The sequence below is a fragment of the Nothobranchius furzeri genome, chromosome 2 (genome assembly GCF_043380555.1).
Source record: "Nothobranchius furzeri strain GRZ-AD chromosome 2, NfurGRZ-RIMD1, whole genome shotgun sequence".
In the NCBI taxonomy this organism is placed as follows: domain Eukaryota; kingdom Metazoa; phylum Chordata; class Actinopteri; order Cyprinodontiformes; family Nothobranchiidae; genus Nothobranchius; species Nothobranchius furzeri.
Genome location: NC_091742.1, coordinates 81,860,144 through 81,883,513, shown reverse-complemented (window position 1 = coordinate 81,883,513; position 23,370 = coordinate 81,860,144). Strand labels below are relative to the sequence as shown.

Here is a 23,370-nt window from a genome sequence, read left to right as displayed (position 1 = left end):
AAGACACTTAACCCCCTTTCCTGCTGGTGGTGGTCGGAGGGACCGGTGGCGCCAGTGCTCGGCAGCCTCGCCTCTGTCAGTGCACCCCAGGGCAGCTGTGGCTACATCGTAGCTCATCCCCATCAGCGTGTGAATGTGTGTGTGAATGACTGATTGTGTTGTAAAGTGCCTTGGGGGTTCCAGGACTCTAGAGGGTGCTATGTCAAATACAGGGCATTTACCATTTCAAGAGTTAGAACTTCTGTTGTTGAAAAAACCAAACAAACATTTCTGGACCTTTTCCACATACATAGTTTTTGCTATTTTCAAATGTGACATAAAATTCAGTTTTGAATCACGTAAATCAAAGGTGCCCACAATGTCTCACTTAGTGGGAACCTTTTGAAATGAGCAGTTCAAAGTCATCTTCCTACTGCACAATTCACCTCCTCCCTCCAAACACGAAGGCAGCTGCAAAATATGAACGTTTGTGTGTGGGTGGGGGGTGTTTAGCTGATGAGTTGGCTGTAGTTTTCATGTGTTATTAGCTAAACTCTGATTACTGGACAACCTGCTGTAACTCTTGAGCTTCTGCTGCTGGATGGACGAACGGAGATTTCACAGAATAACTGTAAGGACTGTTAAAAACAGTTTAGGCTAATTGTGGAAACAGTTGGAAGCAGCGAGGCTACATTAATATATTTCAGTAAACACGTAAGGTTCTCTGCAGCAATGGCTTGTGGGTAATTTGATTGACTTTAGCTTGCAGAAATAAAACAGTAATGTACTTGTAAAAGTTGAGATAAGCAGAAGTCAGAATCACCTTGTGGTGGTTTTATAGCCAGAACTGGATGAACCTCACACCGTCTATAGATGTGTGAACTGACTGTTGTTTAGTCCCACCTCTTCCCCATTGTACTTTTTTACTTCTGCTGAGTTCAGTTTGAGTTTAATGAGAAAACCAGAAGCTCGCTGCTGCTTTTTAACTTTCTGTTTTTCTTCCCTCGCTCTGAGAGGAGGAGAGATGTAATCAGTTACTTTTCCTGTGCTGGAAGTACTCTAGCAGCAGGTGAGGGGGAGAAAGAGCGGGATGAGGGGATGAAAAGCGGTAGCGGCAGAGGGAACAATCTGTACCTGTATGTGAGCCAAGCAGACTCAGACAGGTTCGTCCAGCCAGCATTCATCATGTCCTCTTCTCTTGGTCTTTAACCCCACCCCTAACTTCTTTCAGGACAAACACCCAAATGTTCACACCTTTTTTTTTTCTTGTGGCATCCCTGACGTGCTCCTTCAGCACCTCTTAAAATGCAATGTGTGTCCGACACAAACTGGCCACCATTATCCATCGCCACAGCAACCAAACAACACAATTAGAGCAAGGAAGAAGAAAAAAAGGAAGGAAGAAAGAAAAAGTAAGAAAGAAGGTCTTTGTTTTTTTGGGTTAACGGTGTGATTAAGTGGTTGGAAACAAACTGAAACAACAAGAACATGAACGTGGCAGAAGGAAGAGAAGTGGAGGATGAGGTCAGACTGTTTTGCAGCCCTGAACAGAAAAGTCTTTTAAGCATAAATGACAGATTGTGATTGGCTCCTGGGAGGAGGTGGGAGGGCTCTGTGGAGGCTTACAGATTCACTCTGGAGACACATCTTAACTTTTAGAGCCATTTTTATTCTTATCTTATAGATTTACAGACAGCGCAGCTGCTTGTGACATACACACCTTACAGGATGGATTAGTTCACCTGTTTATGTACAAATTCAGAATTTTAAAAATATTATGTGCAGAAGGTTGCTCAGCCACTTAAACCCATCTGACCCACTTCATGTTTCTCCAGAATCCTGAACTGGTTCTAAAACTTCATGTCAAGCTTCTTTTGTATGGATTTAGGGGCTCAAGGCTTAAAAACACATCTATGTCTGCTTTAATCAGCCAAAGAAACAAAACAAACAAAAAAATACAGGATCATATCCAAACACTCCAGTCCTGTCCAACAATGGCTCCTGGCCATCATATTTTACATTTTATAGTTCACCAACACAGAGCAAAAACATGAACCAGAGTCAAGAAAAGGAAGCCAAGCCGCTCTCTCAGCCTGTTAAGAGGAAGGCCAATCCCTCTGTTTGCTGTGCTTGTGTGTGAAGTGGCTGGCTCCAGCCGCGCTGTGGCTCGCTACGACAATTATGGGTTTGACCGTGCAAACACTTTTCCTCCTTCCACCACGCACACAGGGTGGCCCAGCGGCGGTTACGCTCCACGTTTCAAATGGCAACCACTGTGTGGTTTTCTCCGAGCCGTGAGCTAATCCACCGGCCCTGGATAATTATTGCAGTCTGCAGATGGAGTTAGCGTGAAACAGGAAGGAGCTAACGAAGCAAACAGCTCCTTCTTCCTCTAGTTTCAGAGAACAAGAATAAACATTTGTTTAGTCTGTTTAGGTCCAGAGCAAAGTCAAATGTCTCCCAGGTTGTCATAAATGATATCTGGTGATTTTATTGGTGGCTTTTGGTTCGGTTTGAACCACAGATTAGCAGGTGGAGGCTTCTGCTTAGACACTTTGCTGTATACCTCCATCCCCCCTCCTCCTGAGCTCCACTGGTTGTTGTTGTTGTTTACGTTACTAGTAGGAGCCCCATTTTTTCCTGCAGGCAGTGGCACCGGATCCTTCCGAGCAAAAGCGCCCTTGTTCGGCTTGGGGGCAGTGGCAGGTTTGGGCCACCTTGGCGCCGGAGGCTGCGGTGTTCCACGATTTGTGCCTGACTGAAATGGGGACTGTCTTTGGGGCCCCTCTGGTCCTGACAGAAGCCCCACCTCTTCCTGCCTCTTCTGACTGGGAGGCTCCAAACGAGCCTCGTCATAAATACTCGTCGGTATTCTGCTCCCTTTGGCGCAGCCCTCCGGTTCATCGTATATGTGATCCAAAGACGGAGGAGGTTGAGATGAAGTCCCGTCTGCTTTCCCTCCTGTGGGCCTCTTATTCTTCATCCCTCTTGCAGCACCTTTTCCTCCTCCATTCAGGTTCAGAGCACTTGTTTTCTCGTTTAGGTCCTGGCCAATCTGGTCATACACGTGTGAATACAGGTCTGGTACCTTTCTGTGGTTGTTTACCCTATGATGGTCTCCTTGGACACCAGACACGTCATCTGCAGCTGATCGATGGCGCGGGGTTGGCACCGGGGGTGTGCATGGGCTGGGGGTTTGGTTCTGAACTTTAATGCTGTCCACTGGGTCTGAATAGAGACAGTCAGGGCTGTCCAAAGGAAGACGAACTGAATCTGCCGGCTCAGAGTAAAAGCCTGCATTTTCATCAACTTTGCCTCTTGGAGACCGTGGAGGTGTCCCGTTTCCTCCCAAGACCCCCAACATCACTGGGGGCTCTGGTAAACTCCTCCCTTTCTGTCCGCCTCCTTGCCCCCTTCCACCAGACCCTGCTCCATCACCCCATTCTCTCTTCCCGAGAACGCCATCAGCCGAGCCTGGTTTACTACCACCAGAGTCTCCGTCCGCTTCCCTACTGCTGCAGCTGCTGCTGTCCCCGCTTACTGAAGTCACACCGCTGGGAAAGGCGTTCAGTATGTGCTGCAGTGACGAGGGGCAGTCGGAGTCAAAGTTGTGAGGGCAGCTGAGGTGGCGCTCCTCAGACAGAGCTTTCTGCGACTGGATAGCCTGGTCCACTAGCGTGAAAATCTCATTGCCTTGTTTGGTCTCGAAGGTGAAGCTACCGGGACCAGAGTCGCAACGGCGTCCAGCTTCGAAAGAGAACATCAACTAGAGAAAAAGAGGAAAACATAAAACAAAATGAAACACCACAAATGTTACAGGAAGAAGGAAGTCGAGTTCCTTCTACAGCAATCACTCATTTTACAGGAGTTTGTTGTTCTTGTAGCATCGGCCGTTGCTACATTTGACCCAAAAACAGGTCAGTCGTCTGTTTCATGTATAATAACACTGAGGCCTAAACTGGTCCTGTAAACAAACCAAGCCTTATAAAGGTCATCGTCTAACTTTGACACATCAAAGTGACACAGAAAAAACCACAAGCGATGAAACTAAATATATTCTGACCACAAGCAGATAAACTGATGCTATTTTTGCTCACTTTGTGTGATCACTTGTTGCAGTCTGAGCCTAATGTTAACTTCCTCTTTATATTTGCTTTGCACTTACCCGATCCCTGCCGTATCTTCTCAGCAGCTTGTAGGGCCAAACCATGATGTTCCTCTTTGTCTTCGGCTCCTTTAGGATCAACACGTCACTTTCTGCTTTCAGCCAGTAGCTCCCCGTCAGGCCGCAACGCTCTGACGCCTCGGTACGTTGGATGGTCACCCAGAACTCGTTTACTGCAAAGAAAGAGGCCTATTAACTAGCCAGATTCCCCATAAAAGAGTCTCTTTTTGGTTTTATCTGCACTATAAAGCTTAAAACGTGCACAGATGAGTGTCCTCACCCTCCTCTCTGGAGTAGTAGATTAGATTTTCAGACATCTGCAAATCAGGAGGCCCTCCGTTACAGTCGGACACATTGCTGCTCCTGCTACCACCCTGACGATCACATACACCTTCATTGCATCTTAAATCTGTGTATTACCTTCGCAGATTTAGCTAATTGTGCATGTGTGTGCATAAAAACAAAAGGACAAAAGCCACAGGGTGTTCAACAGACTGAAAGGAAAGTTTAGAGAGGCTGAGAGTGCAACAGAAAACAAACCAGATTAATTCTCATTCCTGGAAACTTCCTCTGGCTTCCTCTCTGAAGGACTGCGTGTGAGCAAATGCAACAGAAACCCCAAAGGGTTTGTGGCTAGATCTGAACAACATTAAAAAAGAACAAAAAAGTTCCTTTTTTTCACCAAACTTGGAAGATTGTCTTTTTCTGTGTGATTTTGTTTAGTCACATTTAAGCTGAAAGACTGAAGAGCTGAGATAAAAGTCAGACAAAAGGAAAGCGTGTTCAAACCCAACAAAGGAAGTGTTTAAAAAGTCTTCCACCCACGTCTTAGTCACTTAACCGCTTCCTTTTAGCAAACTGACTGGTCATCCGGTTTTTGACACACACACACTGGGCTCACCTGAAACGCAATGTCACACATGGTGTCCATCCAATCCTTGGCCATGGTCTTTTCAGCAGCAAACACGTGCATCTTGTCGTTTGTTTCCACGCAAAACGCTGCCATGTTTTCTTTGGGGCAGGTCTCAGTCAGAGCAGGTAGGATGGAGATGCACTCTGATAGGCGAATGATCTTCTTGTCCAGCTTTCTGGTTTTCTCGTTGGAGGAGCCTCCTGAGCCACCAATGGAGCCACTGGAGCCTGAAGGCGAATCAAAGAACTCTAGACGGGCGATGCCGTTTTGGCTGGCGGGGTAGAGCACAAACCAGTTCTTCTTCCATTTCTAAGGGGAGAAAACCAAAAAGGTACTGAAGCTGCACCAATGAAGTGACAAAAGTAGAAAAACTGCACACTGTTGTATTCTTGAACTTCCTTAAATGGGGCTTTCAGAGATCTTGGAGATCATTTAGCCTCCTTTAAGTTGTTGGACAGGTTCTATTGACGTAATTTCCTAATTTTAGAGGTCCCAGGTGTGGATTAAAGAGAAACTATCTAGCTGTGTTTCTACTAGAGATTCAGGACATTTACAGAAGGGGGGAAGGTGTAAGAAAATAAGATGGCTCAGCCCTCCATAAAAAATTGGCCCTTTAGCGACTGATTTGGAAGTTAGTGACTTCACTGATCAAGGCCAAAAGGCGTCCACAGACATAGATGTAGACAATAAAGACATTCTGTCAAAGTACGCAGTACTTTACACCATTCTGAGGATGCATTAAGGAGTGGCTGTGTGACATAAAAAGTGGTGTTCAATGACAAGAAGAAACACAATTTTTATGGTGCTCAGTAAGAGACCAAAAAGTGGTGTAAATCATGGCGTTGTAGGGGTATTTCCTCTGTATTGTCTGTCTTTGGGAGTTTAGAAACTGCGATTATAAAACAATGCCTCTTATTTTCTTTTCCTTCCATTCTGATTCACCAGCAACTTTTCTAATATTACAACTGCTAGTTGTTTTGCAATTCTACTGGACCATTTCCAAGTGTATACTGTACACCACATAAGTCAGACGCAAGGCCCGCGGGCCAAATGCAGCCCGCGGAGCATTTTTATGTGGCCCGTGAGATAAATATCAAAAATATATTAAAACGGGCCCGCTGGCCGATTTTACCGCAAAGACTACAACTCCCAGGATGCTTTGCGGCATCAGCGGGGAGCCGACGCGCCCCCTCCTTTGTGTTTTTTTCCAGCGCCTGCTGCCGGGTGTCTGCAGCTCCGCTGTCTCGGACAAACTAAACACTCCTCTCACTCAGCGCCGAGTTCACTCAGCTATTTTCTGACGTTGAAGCCCAGAAACGGAGATTCTAGCCGCTCAGTAATGTGTTCACGACTGAAAGAGAAAGTTTTCAAACTAACGCCCAGACAGAGCAGATATAACTCCAGCGAGCAGCGACACGCTCAAACCAGCTCGGTTCTGTGGCTGCTGTCGTTGTGTTTCCTCCCCGACACACAACAACGTGGTCAAGCTGCTCAGACATGTTCATCAGCACAAACCTATGTGAGCAGCTGTTGTCATCTAATGTTGTCATTATTATGATGAAGATGAACAAAGCAACAGGAGTCTCCTCCTCAGCTCAGGCCAGCCCCATGATGCAGGTATCTGGCTGGAACAGGTGAGAATCACAGTAAACCAGTGGAGCAAACTGAGCTTTAAATATGTTGGTTTTATGCTCTTTTTCTGCTCCAAAACATGAAAGTTAACAGGTGAGATGTTGCATTTTCATTTAAGATAAAATTATATTTTTATTTTGTTTTTGGCACGTGAGAAAAGATTTAACCTACAGTAAACAGGAAGTGGAAAGGCTGCAGATAGATGAATAGAATAGAAAATCCCTTTATTGTTCCTCAGTGGGGAAAGCTAGACGTCACAGCAGCGATGACACGTATTACAGGAGAAAAAAATGAGAATAAAAAATAAGAAAAATGAATAAACAAGAAAACATAAATCCTGAATAGATTTTAAAAATGCTGATTATGCCACAACAAGTACTGAATATTTTTATTTTATTTAAAACTGACTTGCTCGTGTGTAATTTGGTTATTCCACATTCAGTGTTAATGCAGAAATATGTTTGTTTCCTAATTAAAAGATTCAAAATTGTATACATGTTGATAAAGAAAATGTGCAAATTTGCCGTCACTTTTCCAAAAAATATTAAGCTTGGCCCTCGACTCCGTCCCAGAGTTTCATTTCGGCCCCGTGTGAGTTTGAGTTTGACACCACTGCTGTACACCATGGCAGGTACTCATTTAGCTCCTGAAATGACCCAGAAAGTGGTCCTTTTGGGCCAGCCCGCTGAAATGGAGACACTTGTTGGTGGTAGTCAGGTGGCCGTCAGCGCCAAATGGCAGCCTCGCCTCTGTCAGACAGCCCCAGGGCGGCTGTGGCTACAAAGTAGCTTACCATCACTGGCAGTGTGTGAATGTGAGAGTGTGTGAGTGAGTGTCCTGAAAAGCGCATATAAGTTCAATGCATTATTATTATTATTATTTATGTGCATACCGTGAAGGTCGGGTAAATACTTTCACCTAATTCCGATCCTTTGAAATTCACGTGATCGGGCCTGATTTCCAATCACGTGATTGGATCGGAGCATTCCTAGCTGGAAGGATGTGAGCTGATGTTGGCAAACAGAAAGAACATTAGACACTCATCCTTCTGTTAACATCTGATATGAGACAGACAAATAGCTATCTAACTAGGTTTTAGACTAAGAACAAAAGTGCAAATGTGACCACAAATAAGTAAAAATGTGAGGAGAAAACGCAGAATGCACCAGTTTTCCATGAGTATTGGATCAGAGTTCTACAGGAGGAGTATTGTGATCAATCAGATGTGTCCTGACTGAACTGCTGATTGCATCAGTTTCCGTCTGCAGTAACAGGATTACTGACACTTCCTCCACAATCAAAGCCTTAGTTTCTAATATTTAAGAAGTTATTATTACTCAGAATTAATAGTACAAATATGTTCAGAGAGACAATTCAAGAGTAAGAAACCTTCGATTGACTGACTGCACCCTAAAACAATGGGACTAAAACTCCAGACAGCCTGATTTCATTACAAAGGCAGGACTTAAATAGTGTTTTATTCATGGTCATGTGGTAAAAGTATCGTTCCACCACATTTAGCAGTAAAAATCTCATTTTTTATTACACAAATGTTTAATTATTGAATATTTTTGGTTATTAAAGAGCACAATAAAACTCTGTAGTTTGAACTAGTTTTTGTTAAATGAAAAACCACACAGTATTTCCTATGACTCACAATGTAACTTTCATCTTCAAGTCACTGTAACTTTTGTCATTAATCTTTTAGTAGAGACATAACAATGTGAAAACTTTTATCAGGAATCCGTGTGGAAAATTTTCATAAATTTTAGGTAAAAAAAGTGAACAAAATTCTGTTTTAGAGACAAAAACACCCAGAAGTCAAACTTTTATCCACTGTATCTTGTTATTGGTCATACGTTTAGACCAAATTAAGTTGATGCTTTGCTAACAGTGATCGGTCAATTGAACTCTCAACAATTGTTTTTTATAATAGTTGGTTGATTCACTGTTGCTAAATGTCCTTGGATAGAAATCTGGTTTAGTAGGTTAAAGCTTTAAAGAAATTGAACTGCACCTAAAAGCTGTGACTGCCGGAGAATCACTAAAAACCTGGAAATGTAAGTTAAAACATCTAGTGGCTAACATTGGGACCTTGAGCCCCAGAATCTGAATCATGTGATATTCTGGCTTTGTTTTTGTAAAACAGAAATGGAGTCTTTAGTATGACAACAAGTCTTTCAGTTTACGACATCGCTGGAACAACAGAAATTATGACACGTCTCTAAATAAGGTAAAATTTTATAGTGCAGAGTGGAGACAGCCCATAGAAGCACTGATTTGATCTCATTTCAGAGAAAAATAGAACAGGTTAGATGCACCTAATAAATAAAATTACTAACAAACTCAGGAATCTGTTTCTTTGCTTCACTGTTCTGGTGCTGAGAATATCACTTATGCGGATCAAAGGAGATACACAGATGAATGCACCTCTTATTTATTATTTGGAGACTACATTTACTGCAGCTGGCAGAGACAGAGGTGTTTTCTATTGATACACGGAATTTACAGAATCATTTTAAATGTTAATAGGGGAAGACTGCAGGAGGGAGCAGTAAAATACAGGGGGTCCCCACCAAAACAAGAAACTTTACGAGTCTGATGAAACCCGCTGGTTTTCCATCAGGCAGTCACGGGGCAGCTCCAACGACCCAGTGGCTGTGCTGGGTCAATGTTATCGAGCTCAGTCCGGCTCGGCCGTGAACGGGCCGAGGCGGCGTCGTGCTCTGCTTAAGAAGAGGTGTTATTTTCCCGCTTCAGAAGAAGCGTCCAACGTGTTTTGACGCTTTCTCTGAGACATGTCACGTCGCTAAGTTGTTAGCGCCGCGCGCTAACACGTCAATAGTGCAACGTAACTGCTGGAGGTTTTAAGGGTTCAGATGAAAACACCCGAGCTCTCAGGCTGCTCACACATCGAACTTAAGTTGTCGCCGTTGCGCTCACGCCGTAATACAGTGTTAGATGCGGTTAAAGTCAGACATGAAAAAATAAATTTTACATGAATAAGTGATGCTTAGCCTGGTGTGGGAGGAAACCCTGTCAAGATCGTCAACACTCGTTTATCTTAATGCTATTGAAACATGTAAACCAAAAAGCATTATATCCACTGCTACCTTTCTAATTTTAAACTCAGTAACTTATGCTGTAACTTCACCTTGCCCTGCCTGCTCCTCCTTGCTGCCCGCCGGCTGTGATCACAAGCGACAACATAGTAGTTCCCGCTGCTTCTTCGGGAAACAGCGCAAAAAACCCCCAAAACTTGGGATCTTGTAGGCGTGGCGGTGGGATTTCAGCCGTGGCGGCCCGCCACGGCTACGCCTATGTAAGGGAAACCCTGATGCATCTTGGTCGTAACAGGTTTGCCATTTTGCCTCGAGAAAGTACAATGACATCAGGGGCGTGTCCAGGGAGTGGCCTGGGGTAACGCATGCCACCCTTGGAATCTGATTGGCCACCCCAGGTGCCACCACACTGATTTACCTTTACAGAGCAAATTGCAGGTAAAAAATTTTTTTCTCTAATTCATATAAAATGCTGTCCAAAAAATACTATTTAAAAAGCTTATTGTGGATATTTTGTTTCAAAATACATAACAGCAGAGTTTTTCTAGTAGAACGTGGCCTTTCTCAGCAAAGCTTTTTTCTAAATCTGAACCTCTGACGTAACCAAAGGGAGTTAGAAGCTCAGCACTTCCTCAGCTCAGTGTGGAGAGTGGCTGGTTTTAGGGTAGAGAGGTCATGTGATCGAGTCAGTGTGTGTGTTTAGTGTTGGACTGTGTTCATGTTGATAAACTAGAGTGTGTGAAGGCTGTACCAACTCCAGCCTGTCTGGACATCGAGTCCCCGGGTTTCCAGATCAGAGAAACAACGCATCTATCTCCGTGCCTGAGGGTGTTTTGTGCAGCTGAAAAGACAGATTTCTGTAGCCCGCATCGGTCGGTACCGGGTCAGGGAGGTCAGCGCTGGGCTCTAGAGACCCGTAGCGGGGTTTAGAAAATTTTATGCGGATTTCTGAAGCTCCGATCACCGTCAGAACCAGGTCAGAACCGATCACCAGAAGAGACGCGCAGCACAGTGGGCGAGCTGGTTTCCGGGTCGGCACCAGATCAGAACCGCCGCCTGGACCACCAGGAGAGGATGCGTGGCTTTTAAAAATACCAGCTCGACTGTCTTGCTCGTGTTTGGGTCAAATCCAGCTCACAGAATCCTGCATGAGCTCCAGAACCGGATCACAGGTGTCTCTCTTTCTCAGCTCAGCGGACCAGCCGAGCAAGCTTTCTGGGTCAGAACCAAATCAGAACCACCGTGGACCTCTAGGGAAGGATTGTATGCAGCTTTTAAAAATATCAGCTCAACTGGCTCGCTGATGTCTGGGTGGGATCCAGCTCACAGAAGCCCGCATGAGCTCCAGAACCGGATGACAGGCGTCTCTCTCCCTCTCTCTAAGCTAAACTACGAAGATGAACGGATATTAGCGAGTATGAAACCGCTGACAGATGCTCATTAGTATTAATATTATATTAACTGACCGATACTATTTTAATTGTCTGGTGCACGATAGTAATCTGTACAATATTATTGTGATGTTAGCACACAAGTTTAAGCTAACATGGTTAACTCACCAGACACCTGCTGCTCCCCCGCTACTGCTCGTCCTTAATCTCTCGGCTTTGGCCGATGGTTTCTCCCTCTGGTTTGTCTCTGCTCTCTGGGGCATGCAGCAAACTCATAACTTTATGGTTTTGGTCCATCATGAGTATAAATGTAAACATTTAAAGTTTCCTCTGTGTCAGAGCCGGCATTATAATCTATATTTTTCACTGGATTAAGCTAACAGGACTCCCTTAGATGACGTCACCTGGTTTGGCAAAAAAAAAAAAAAAACTTTTTCACAAAAATGACTCTAAAAGCCTAATAATTTATGTTTGTGTAAAAAAATGTTTAAAACGAGTTTCTATTATGTTTCTCTAAACATTGGTTCATGGGAGTCTCTAACTTGCACTTTGCTCTTTAAATAGGCTTTTCATTGTCCACCAAAGGCTTGGGGGTAAAACAAAAAAGCATAACCATTGGTGCCACCCATGCACAAAGTTGTGCCTCACTTGGGCCACCCCATGTTAAAAGATCTGGACACGCCACTGAATGATGTCTTCCTCTTGAGAACAAGTACGACACAACGCCGAACAATGACACAGACCAGGTGTGGAGAACTACAGGTGTTCAGTGTGAACAAAGACATGATGTCATGTTACTGGAAACAATCAAGTGATATACTGTAAATATAGTGAAGGACTGAATAGAGGAACATTTCTATTATTTGGGGAATCCCTGCTGGTCTGTATAGCTCATTAATTTCATTACATTACTTGCAGAGACCAGGTTCACCTCTGCATGTATTCACACAGCGTGGTGGAAGTCAAGCAACAGAGAGCAGAGCTCATGACAGCCAAGTCAGCCATTTCTAAAACCCTTTGACCAGCAGGGAAACTCCAGTGGAAAGGCCTAAGCAAAAACATAATGGGATGTCTCTTTTTCTTCTGATCTGATAATAACTAAAACATGATGAAAATGCTCCCTTTATGGTGGAATTAGTCTTTCTCTAAAGTGGAGTTGTTAAATATCCTGGTATCTTTGGTAGAACAGAGGATACCTGATGGATCATGGCTCTGTCCTCAGTCATGAGGGACTGCTGTGGTGAACAGAGTGCTTTGTTGTGAAGCTAGTCTGTTTACGTTCCAACCCTCACCTATGGCATGGAGATGTGGATCTGAACTGAAATAATGAGATCCTGGATTCAAGGGGGCCAAAATTACTTCCTCCACAGGTTGGTGAGGCAAGAAGATGGATGGGTGATAAAAATGCATCTTAGCATGACTTAGCAGCAGTGAGGGTTTTACAGAGGCATTGTGAGTCCAGTGACCAGGTCCTGAACTATCATTTACTTCCTTTCTTTGTAATGAAGGTATTAGCATAACTTATTTAGCACAAGTTCCAGTACACCAGTGCTTTATTTTGGTGCTTTATTATTACTTCCATTGTAGCTTTTTCCCATCTGGATTTTGACATTTTAGGTCTGGAAACCACTATTGTAAAATTATCATGACAATGATTATTTTTATGGCAATAAATCTAATTTCTCTCAATTCCCTTTTGCTTCTCTTTGTGTGCTTTATTACAATCAAATATATTTTTTATTATTATGTATATTATTATGTATATTTTAGAAACATTATAGTAACACAATTACAACATATTATAGATTATGATACACATACAGTTCTGGAACCACCATTAACATATACTAGTCTTTAGTGACTAAAGTTTAGGCTCTACTGTTTAATTTTTATGAAATCTATAATACATTTTAGACTGTAAAGGCCGAAGTATATATAGTACTTTTGTCCTTTACTTCCTTCTCAGGTCCTTGGTGCTAGCTTAGCAGCTTAAAACCATGCCTGCCCATTGCTATCACTTATAACATAAAGATAAGCAATATAATTAAAAATGATGGCATTTGCATGATAGTCCTGGTACAACTATAGCCTAGGGTGGATGTGTCTACTGGGCCCTGAAGTTTTAGTTTGCTTATAATCCGTATCTGAATCAGGAATCTGAAGGCATAAATCATCACATCTGCATACGTAAATGTGTAATATATGTGAAGTTGGGTGATGTGACAGATCAATCTGAGCAATTGTTAGTCCTTGCAAAGGTTTAATTTGGTGGTTTTGAACACGAGCATGTCAACCTTTAAAACGAGCTGCCAGAGAAGACAGGAAATGCGTGGGATTGTCATTACCCATGTTCTCTCTGCTTCCTGCTAATGCATCCAGTTGTTGATCAGAAAGTATTTGTCCATCTGTTTGCAATGTTACGCATCATTTTGTGCAAAATGTCACGATTTCAGCCCTTTTGCAATAAGGCTGTTTGTGAGTGAAACAGCTCGTCCATAAAAGGCAAACAGAGCGCAGCGAGGCCGGGTGGAAATTTTGCAAAAGAAGGTCACAGAAGAGAGAGCGACAGAAACTTCCTGACCACCATCGGGCCTCTAGAGAACAATCCCAGCTTCAGAACGACCCAAAACAAATGCAATATAGTGGCTTACGATCAATATGCCTGTCTAAAAACACACCGAGAAATTCTGTTAGCCATCACGTTAGCTCTTAGAATATTAACACATCATCAGCATATATGTGACTGTTACCGGGTTTTAAAGGGTGACAAGAGGCTGTGTGTAAGATGAAATCTACACATATTATTAATTCACTCATTTACCAACATGTTATTCTTCCTAATGTGCTCTGCATCAGTCCTGTACATGTATGTTATGTTAGAGAAAAGGCTGTTTGTGCAGCAGGGACACCTTATAATAAAGGTTGGACTCTGTAAAGAGGTCAGCTATGCAGAGCTGATATCTGAATATGAAGTAAAATGTGCAACGAAATGGTGCAGAAAAGAGAAGTTCATCATCCCCGTATAATTGTATAATTCTACAGGGTACTAGAGGGCCACCAACTAGTAGAAATAGAATTAGTTCAGACTTTTAGTCACATTTTCACCAATAGAATTTTACTAAAAATACATTTTTTTAGAAACATTTCAGATCCACAGCTGGAAGTAATTTTCAGCAAAATTTTCATGTTTACATATTCAATTTCAGAGATGAGCAGGTTTAAAACGATTATTATAGTAAAACCTCTGTTCTACTCGCTCTCTCACCAAGTAAGTCAAACTGATTAACACAAAAATACAAAAATTATAATCTATGGCTACAATTTAGCTTTTAATCAAATGCAGATATACATTTTATCTTAAAACAATCATAAAAAAGTAAAATACAAAGAGATTTCTAAATTCTTTTGAAAGGTTTTGTTTAGTCATACCTAAAGAATGACGTACACTTCCTTCCCTCCAAAAGCTAACTCACACGTGTAATGAGGGTGAATATGACACAAGTCAAAAACACACCAACATTCATTTCAATGACACCACCAGCACATTTGTGTTATACACCCAATATTTTCCCATCCAGTTCTATTACCACACCATAACACTCCCAATTCAGTTCAATTCAAGTTTATTTATATAGCGCCAAATCACGACAAGAGTCATCTCAAGGCACTTCACATAGTAAACATTCCAATACAGGTCAGTTCATTAAGCCAATCAGTAAAACGTTTCCTATATGAGGAACCCAGCAGGTTGCATCAAGTCACCGACTAGTGTCAGTGACTTTACAACAATCCTCATACTAAGCAAGTATTTAGTGACAGTGGAGAGGAAAACTCCCTTTTAACAGGAAGAAACCTCCAGAGGATCCTGGCTCAGTATAAGCAGCCATCCTCCACGACTCACTGGGATCGAGAAGACAGAGCAGACACACACACACACGCACGCACACACACACACACACACCAAGTAGTGTTTCTATGGCTGCATTGTGATTAGTTAGTAAAAATTCAATTTAGCAAGAGATAAACTTTGTTATCTTTATCTTAGTGAATCTATAATTAAGTCAATAGGTGAACTAGTAGTAGCACATTCCATGTCAAAGGGAGTAAAATGAACACGTGTGGCACTTTTCCTCTGGGCTCCTGGAGCAGCTCTTCTCTACTTCTATAGCAGCTCACATGTTCTTCACCTGGCTGATAGATCGATAATGCCTCCACATTTCAAACTAATGTCTGAAAGTTACAAAACCTCCATATTTCTACATAGTTGCACTGTCAGACTTGTTGAATACAATGTCTGATAAAAGTTTTAACCCTCTGGAGGCAGGTGTTGCAACGTTAAAACCTACCTACCTGGTTACTCCACATATGTATTTCATGAGCATTTTTTAACTCAGAAGTACCCCTGAAGGACTTAGCTGTTCGTCCTTTTATCAAAGCTGAGCCTGAGGGGGTTGACCCTGCCTGAGCTGAGTGGTAGATGAAAAGATTGCGGGATACTGCAAACCTAAATAGGACGGGGTGACCAGAAATACTTTCTGCATGTTAACAGCGGTGTACACCATGTGTCACCTACTTTGGCGGGAGCACGTAGTCCATCTAACCATAGACTGTGAGTCAGATGGAGGATGACTACAGAGCACAGAAACACCAGATGAACCAGTTTCTAACATCCTCATCATAGCAAAAGAGTTTGACTAGCTTGGTGGAAACATCCAAATATGTTCTTAAGTTCTATTGTCATATTTTATTTTCAGTCCAGGTACAAGTTGTTTTTTTCATGCTGTCCTGGATTATTTAAACGCTTCAGCAATCCATTGTGAATTGATGTCATCACCAGCCAAAACGTGGTGACAAGATGTTTTCATTCATCAGAATCAGGTCCAATCCAAAGTTACGCAGCAGTCCATTAGTGGGTTTTAGTAGCCTTCAGCACCTGCAATTTACTTATCTGCTCTTGGGACATAAGAGATTTACGTTATTCTAACTGTCTGATTCCTATTGATCTCACTGAATTAGAAGAAGACTGTTTTGTTTGCTTTATTTCTGAGCTTTATTTATTTTAAAATTACAGTGGTGGAAGTAGAAACTTCTACAAAGATCTGTTAATGGTGGTGGCAATCAGCACTTAGTTGCAATATGTTCTCGAGCTCGACTGGAACCGGTTCCAACTGTTTATTTTTCCCGGAATCGCTCAACGTTTTTTATTTCGATTCCTAGTTTCGATTCCTAGTGTGCCGACGGAAGAGGAGCCCGCGGCTGATCTCCGTGAAAAATAAACGTGATCTGCAAATTGTGATCAACGCTTTTCGGAGCTGATCACACCAGCTGTCTGTGTGCAGCACCGAGCCCCCCCTCCCCCCACCCAGATATAAACAAACGTGTCTGCCGAACTTTTAGTCCGTAATGTAAACTTTAACTCCTGCAGCGTAGAGGAAACTTGTTAAAATACGTCAATACGGTGGATTTAATAGAAGCTCTAAAGAACAAACTCTGGATGGTGTGAGGTGAGTTTGTCTCACTGCAGAAATAAAAAAACACACGGAGCGTCAGCAGTCAGACACGTGAGCGTCAGGAGGCTGAACAATAACATGTAGAAAATAAAGTCATCATGCTAGAGCAGCTTTCTCTTTGGTGGACCACACCAGCTTCTGCCACATTAAAAAAATAATAATAATAAATCACACACACAGTTGTGAATATTTTATTTTCCTTTCTGAACTATTTCTGTTGAGTTTTAATGTTTAAAATCTGTTAGACTGTTACTGACAGCAGCTTCATTTAAGTTTCACTTTCTGTTCTGACTGAATGCTGCAGCAGCATGGAGGTGTAGTTCTCAGTCATCCTGGACATGATCATCCTGAGAGTTTTGGCTGAAAACAGCTGGACGTTTCTGGATATGTTGGAGACATTTAGCCTCTCATCCCAGAGGCTTCTTCCAGACTTTGGTTGTGGTCAGAAACAAACACACTGGTTGTGCTGCAAGTCTTTTTCTGTTTTCCTCCAAAACATGTTTTTGTCTAAATGAAGGTGATGTTATTGTTCATAGAGTTAAAATTCATGTTGAAGTTAAGATTATTTCATTGAGTAGGACCTATGGTTATCTGGCTCATGTAAAACATGTCATGTCTTGAAAGAATCGGAATCGGGAATCGAAACGAGGAATTGGAATCGGAATCGTTCAAAATCAAACGATGCCCAACCCTATTCATAGACTAGGGAAAAATATGTTGTTGTTTTTTATAGTTGCTTGGAGATTGTGTGTTCTGACTACCAGCTGATGTTTTGTGGTGCATTTCTCCAAACCAAGGCCATTAACCCTGACTCTTTTTTGGGGGGGGCTGTGAACTCGCCGTTGCTCAGTGTTGATTCACATGAAATTTTTACTTTCAGCATTTTATGTTTGATGTAAATCATTGTTTTTATTCTGTAATTATACTTTGTTGAGATAAACAGGAACAAACCAAAATCGGTATCAGCAGTTCAGAGCTTTACTAGAATTGGAAACCACTGTGGTGCCTTATTTCTAGCACAGTGACTGAAATATTGAAGTCACATAAAAAATAAAACACATAGCAAGTCTTTTGATACATCAGAGTAAAGTGTTCAAGAAGATCTGATGGACATAGGAACGTTTTATCCAGTGAGTCAGAATTTTGACTCAAACAGCTGTTTTTAATCCAAACTATGAATTTGATTTACACACGTTTTATTCAATAAGTTTCTTTTTCTACTTGTGAAACATGGAAAAACCATGTAATCTCAGGGACTTTTGCCTCCGATAGGACATTAAAATATGCATTTATAGCCAGAAAAAGACACAAATTAAAAATCTGTGGTCAAAATGAGACCAGCATGTGTGAAGTCAAACATTGCGTTAGCTTGTTAACCCTCTCAGGCTCAAAATAAGTTTTGATAAAAGGACGAACAACTAAGACCTTCAGGGGTACTTCTGAGTTTAAAAAATGCTCATGAAATACGTATGTGGAGTAACCAGGTAGGTAGGTTTTAACTTTGCAAATCTGCAACGCCTGCCTCCAGAGGGTTCAAATACAAAAGATTTAGAGCTTCGCTTCTGGGAAACATGAGTAAGTGGGAGAGATTATTCCTAAGAAGGACAACAGACCTGACACTAATTCATCTCACAGGCATCAAAATAATGCTTAAATGAAATGCCAGCCTCGGGGAACGTAATTCTACTTTACCCTGACACTCCCCTTCTGCTGAAGCTGGTTTACTAACAACTCACTGAATGATTTCTGCCGCTCCAGCCTGCTGGGGAGCAATCCAACCAGCTACGACGGATCCAGACACGACCGCTCTCTGCTGCACCTACCTACGACCTGGGTCCTGTTGACAGTTTGACACGGTTAAAAACTGTAAATGCAGCAGAAACAATAGTAGGAAACATCAATGAACCTTCAGGTAACATGAAGGTTTAAAACCACATTTAAAAAGACAAACACACAAGATCTGTCACCTTTTTATTTACACAACTTCACTGTCCGTCTTCATGTGTGTCTATGCTAACAGTGATGCTTCGAGTTCTAGAAATACTTCTGGATTTTTCCTCGGAAGGTTTGAATGTCAAAAAACGGTATTTGGTTTATTTTTGTCTAAGGGTGTGCATTAGCAAGAATCTGGCAATACGATATATCCAACTTTGAATTGCACCACACAAAAGAAACAGTTACTGCTTGTGTGCACATTCTCAATAGAAAAAAAACAATACACAACTTTTAAACAGATCGAACCACATTGTTTTTTCTATTGCCAATGCCGATGCTAGCCGAGGGCTGATATCTAGACATTTTCCACCTTATGTTCATATTAAAATGTCCCTAATAACAACAATTGATGCACAAAATTTTGAACTCTGAATTTAAATAACCGCTAAATGTTAACTTTGTGCACTGTTCAGTGGTACAGTAAGAGACCTTAATAAAGTTTATGTAGAGTATTTATTATGCAGATGTTATTAGTGAACGTAAAAATGCATTTAAACTTTGCTACAGCCTCCGGCTGCTTGAGGATGTGCCAGAATTTAAATAGGAACTAGGAGCAAATATTGGCCGACAATATACAGACCCACCAATATATCGATCTACCCTTACTTTTAGTTTAGTATCATGAGGCAAAACCTATCAATACTTCATAGGAATGTACAGAATTAACCAGTTAAGCACTGTTAACTCATTCACTGCCAATGACGACTAAAGTCGTCATTTGCATTTTTTTTTACTGTGTGGGCATCGGAACGGGCCCCCGCACTGTGAGAACAAACATCTCAGCTCTAAAGCCGATCTTCATCCGCACACGTCACGTGATCAGGAAGCAGAAAATCCACGTGTTAGGAGATCGTTTTGGGCTGCTGCTGTAAAAAAAAAGTGAGGTGCGAACCGGAAAAGCTCCTGCTGATCACAATTCAATTCAACAACGGATTATGAAAGAACGGATAGAGCTCGAAACGCGCGGATTCTTCCTGATATAAGAGGTGAGTCTCCGCTTTGTTTTGGCGTCGACATCATCCTAGCGCGCAACGTTCTGTAACTCTTAAAAATACAGTAAAAACAGTGAGAAACGCTGGCAGCGAATGAGTGTAACCGGGTAAAATAGTTTTGCTCGGTTAACCGCCAGCTCCTGTCCTTCTGCTGTGCATGGGTGTAATATATTTTGTGCCACCAGAGGGTGCCACTATCAAAACCACAGAAAAAGAATGAGGGGGAGTTTTTGGGTTAACTGAGCGTTAACCGTTTAATGCAGGGGTGTCCAATCCTGATCCTGGAGGGCCGGTGTCCTGCATGTTTTAGTTTGAACTCTGTTTCATCACACCTGATTTCAATCAGCAGCTAATTAACAGGCTTCTGCAGAGCCTGATGAGCTGCTGCACAGGTGTTTCAACCACTGAATCAAGTCTGTTGGGAGTAGAAAAGCCACAAAACCTGCTGATACCGGCCCTCCAGGACCAGGATTGGACATCCCTGGTTTAATGGCTTCAATAACAGGTTAAACAAATTTTGGAAAACGTGTATCCCTAATACTTCCCCAGTATAATACCTTTTAGAGCATTTCTTTGCCTCTTTGAAAAGGCCCCTAAGTCCTTTTGGAGTGTTTTGTGTAAAAGTAATAATTACGTGTCATATTTGACAAATATACTACAGTTTATGAACAAATAATCAGTATATTGAGTATAAAATTAAATTAAGTTTTGCAATATGAAAAATTACTATTGCACTCATGTTATTGTAATATTGAGCAGCCCTGCAGGACCAGACCCTCTGAATGCACGAGTGCACCATTTCTTTCTGCTCCTAGTGACTGTAACACAGGAAGAGCAAAAACAGACACCTCTGTTTTTATACATTTTTCATATCAATACCTCGGTATGTTGTTTATGTTAAGCGATTTCAGTAAAAATAAAGTTTGGGGATTTTGACCAAAAATGGCTTTAATCTGCTTTTGCAGATGGTCTTTTCACTTGTTAATAACCATAGAAATCTATGTAGAGCATAATGTAAATAATCGAAAAACTGACTACAGTGTAAAGGTTTACAATACACCATTAATATATCTGCTGTAAAGTTTAAAATGACACTTTGGTTTTGGCTCACAGGTCCTGGACAACGTGAAAGTTATTTCTACAAGCAGAAGTCTGCAGAAAACTATAGCAGGTGTGAGTAATTATAACTTTTTGCACAGAAACACACATCAACACATTCAAATGGCCCAAAATTGGTTCTTCGTTTGAGTGATTGACAGTCTGTTACAGAGCTCCACGTAGGACATAAGCTGTTAGTTTACACCCTGACCTGGGGTGACTACCACAGCCTCACACGTCATCAGTCAACAGTCTGAAACAGAAAGTTGGTCGGACGTTACCGCTGCATCCTTCTGTCACATTTTCCGACCAGGCACGTGGGAACTAGGCCCTGTGTGTGTGTGTGTGTGTGTGTGTGTGTGTGTGTGTGTGTGTGTGTGTGTGTGTGTGTGTGTGTGTGTGTGTGTGTGTGTGTGTGTGTGTGTGTGTGTGTGTGTGTGTGTGTGTGTCCACTGACAGTTCACACAATTGCATAATTCACCACAAGTCTCACATCAGTTTCAGCGCTTTAGGAGCTGCCTACATTCTGCTTCCTATTCTGTTTTCCTCCACCACTCATGCATTTGTCCCCTTTACTGTCTGCAAAGATGTCAACGTTGCTTGTTTGTTTTATAATAAACATTCATCATAAAACACGCAGAAATGTGTTGTTGGGGTGTAGATGTGCATTGTGAAGTGGTGATTTCGGAACAGGAAACAACATGGGCAGCATGTTTTTGTCGGTCCGTGTCATATGACCAGAGAGACAGCAGGACAAAGACCCTCTTTAGAAATCGTAAAGCTTGAGTCCATAGCTAGTGAGGTAGATGGGACACACACACACACACACACACACACACACACACACACACACACACACACACACACACACACACACACACACACACACACACACACACACACACACGTGTTATTGTTGAACTGTGTTGTGACTTACAGGCAGTAGCAAAGCATGAGTGAGCAGAAATGTGTGTTTGAGGCAGAAACACGTTTGAGTTTATCTTTAAACTCTTCATTTTGCACTTTTAAGAGATGGATTTTTGTTGCAAACATTCATTTAAAAAAAGTGTAATGCCCAAAGTTAGAAAATTGCTTTAATTGTCTCCAGTTCTCATCGGGGTTCTGCACAATCTGTTTTCTAGTCATCTCTGCAGACGTTTTACTACAAACCACCACACTACAACAAGCCCAGCTGTGTGATAACTTCTTCTTTTTCTCTGCAGGCTGAGGGAATGTGAAGCCAGGTTCACAGCATGTGACCTGTATCATCTCGCTGTTGTGTTAAATGGTCATTTCTGGGTAATAATTATGGGGAACAGGAAGTTAGCATCACTTTCTGACATTTAATTTGACATATATGCTAACTCTACAGTTATGCACACGTAGTAAGTGTAATGCGCACTTTATTAATAAATGAATATATTTAACTAAAATACAGTTTGTGTTGCTACATTTCTTTCATGAACCAAACTTAAAGCTAGTATTCTGCCAGGTTTATAAACAAGCTAATAAAACAAGTCTTACCTTTCCGAACTTTAGGTGCTGCACATAAAGTTGTCCCTCCTTAACGTGCGTGTCCATCATGTCCGAGACTCTGAATCCCACCGTCTTCCAGAAATAAATAACAAGAATATTTAAACTTGTCCGAACAAACCCACTTTATTGGGTTTAATCTCCTGACAAGTTTCACCCTTTCTCACTTCCGCTCCTCGGTCGATAACATGCCTTTCGCTAAACGCGCAGCTAACAGCGTCATGGTGGGTGAGTTCAAAGGTACGGACAGGCACCGGGCGGTTCCGACACTAGTTAGTAGCGCTGTTCTGTTGTCGGCGGTCGCTTATCTGTCTCCTCTCACTCCTCCTGAGAGGATGGAGCCGGAGCCGACAACAACAGAGGGCGCAACAGGCTACTTCTGCTTGGCGCTTTCAAAATAAAGGTCCAGTGAATTAATAATGAGTTAGAAAGTATGGCGAAAGCTCACAACAAAGAGAAACATACCTAGTCTAACAGACAAAATTGTATTTTTATATTTAAATGAAATATAATAATATTGATGATCCACTATTAGTATGTAAAAGGAGTTTCTCACAGTGATTCATGCCAGCAGTTTTTGCCATAAAGTTAATCTAATGACCACAAAGTGGATTCAGACTGTGTAAAGAATTTTAATAATAACGCAAACTGACCATAAGAGATCAGTGTCCCTGAACCATGTTTTTGCATAAATACACAGACATTTTCAAAATGTTTGACAAAACACAGCTGTGTTTTTGCTCAGAAATGCTCTTGGCGAAATTCGTGATAATGCAAGCTGTAGTTTGGCAAATAAAAAAGAAAATTCCTGTTTTCAGGCCCGTTATAGGTTTTCAAGCGATGGAATGCAAACCCATACACATATTTCCTTAATTTTTTTACATTAGAACAATGGTATTTGATACATTAGACATCTAAATTTCATAAATAAATAAATTATATTCAATTTAGGCATGATTTTAAGAGAGAAAAAGATGTCTGTTATTAAATGAAAAAAGATGCGAAAAGGGTGAATGTGTGGCATTACTACTGACATTTTATTATGAAAGAACCGCAAATATCTGTTAATCTGTTAGTTGTGTGTAACTTGATGCATCACT

At 41.8% G+C, this 23,370-nt stretch overlaps 1 protein-coding gene across 1 annotated transcript; it reads right to left on the bottom strand.

The window, feature by feature from the left end:
- Positions 1-1,627: 1,627 nt before the first annotated feature.
- On the bottom strand, positions 1,628-22,620 carry dok1b (docking protein 1b). Its single transcript, XM_015946292.3, has 5 exons — positions 22,262-22,620; positions 5,046-5,366; positions 4,425-4,518; positions 4,145-4,317; positions 1,628-3,745 (listed from the first exon to the last, which is right to left on the bottom strand). The coding sequence occupies exons 1-5, from the start codon at positions 22,319-22,321 to the stop codon at positions 2,429-2,431; spliced, it is 1,965 nt and encodes a 654-aa protein (XP_015801778.3). The 5' UTR covers positions 22,322-22,620; the 3' UTR covers positions 1,628-2,428.
- Between the last annotated feature and the right edge of the window lie 750 nt (positions 22,621-23,370).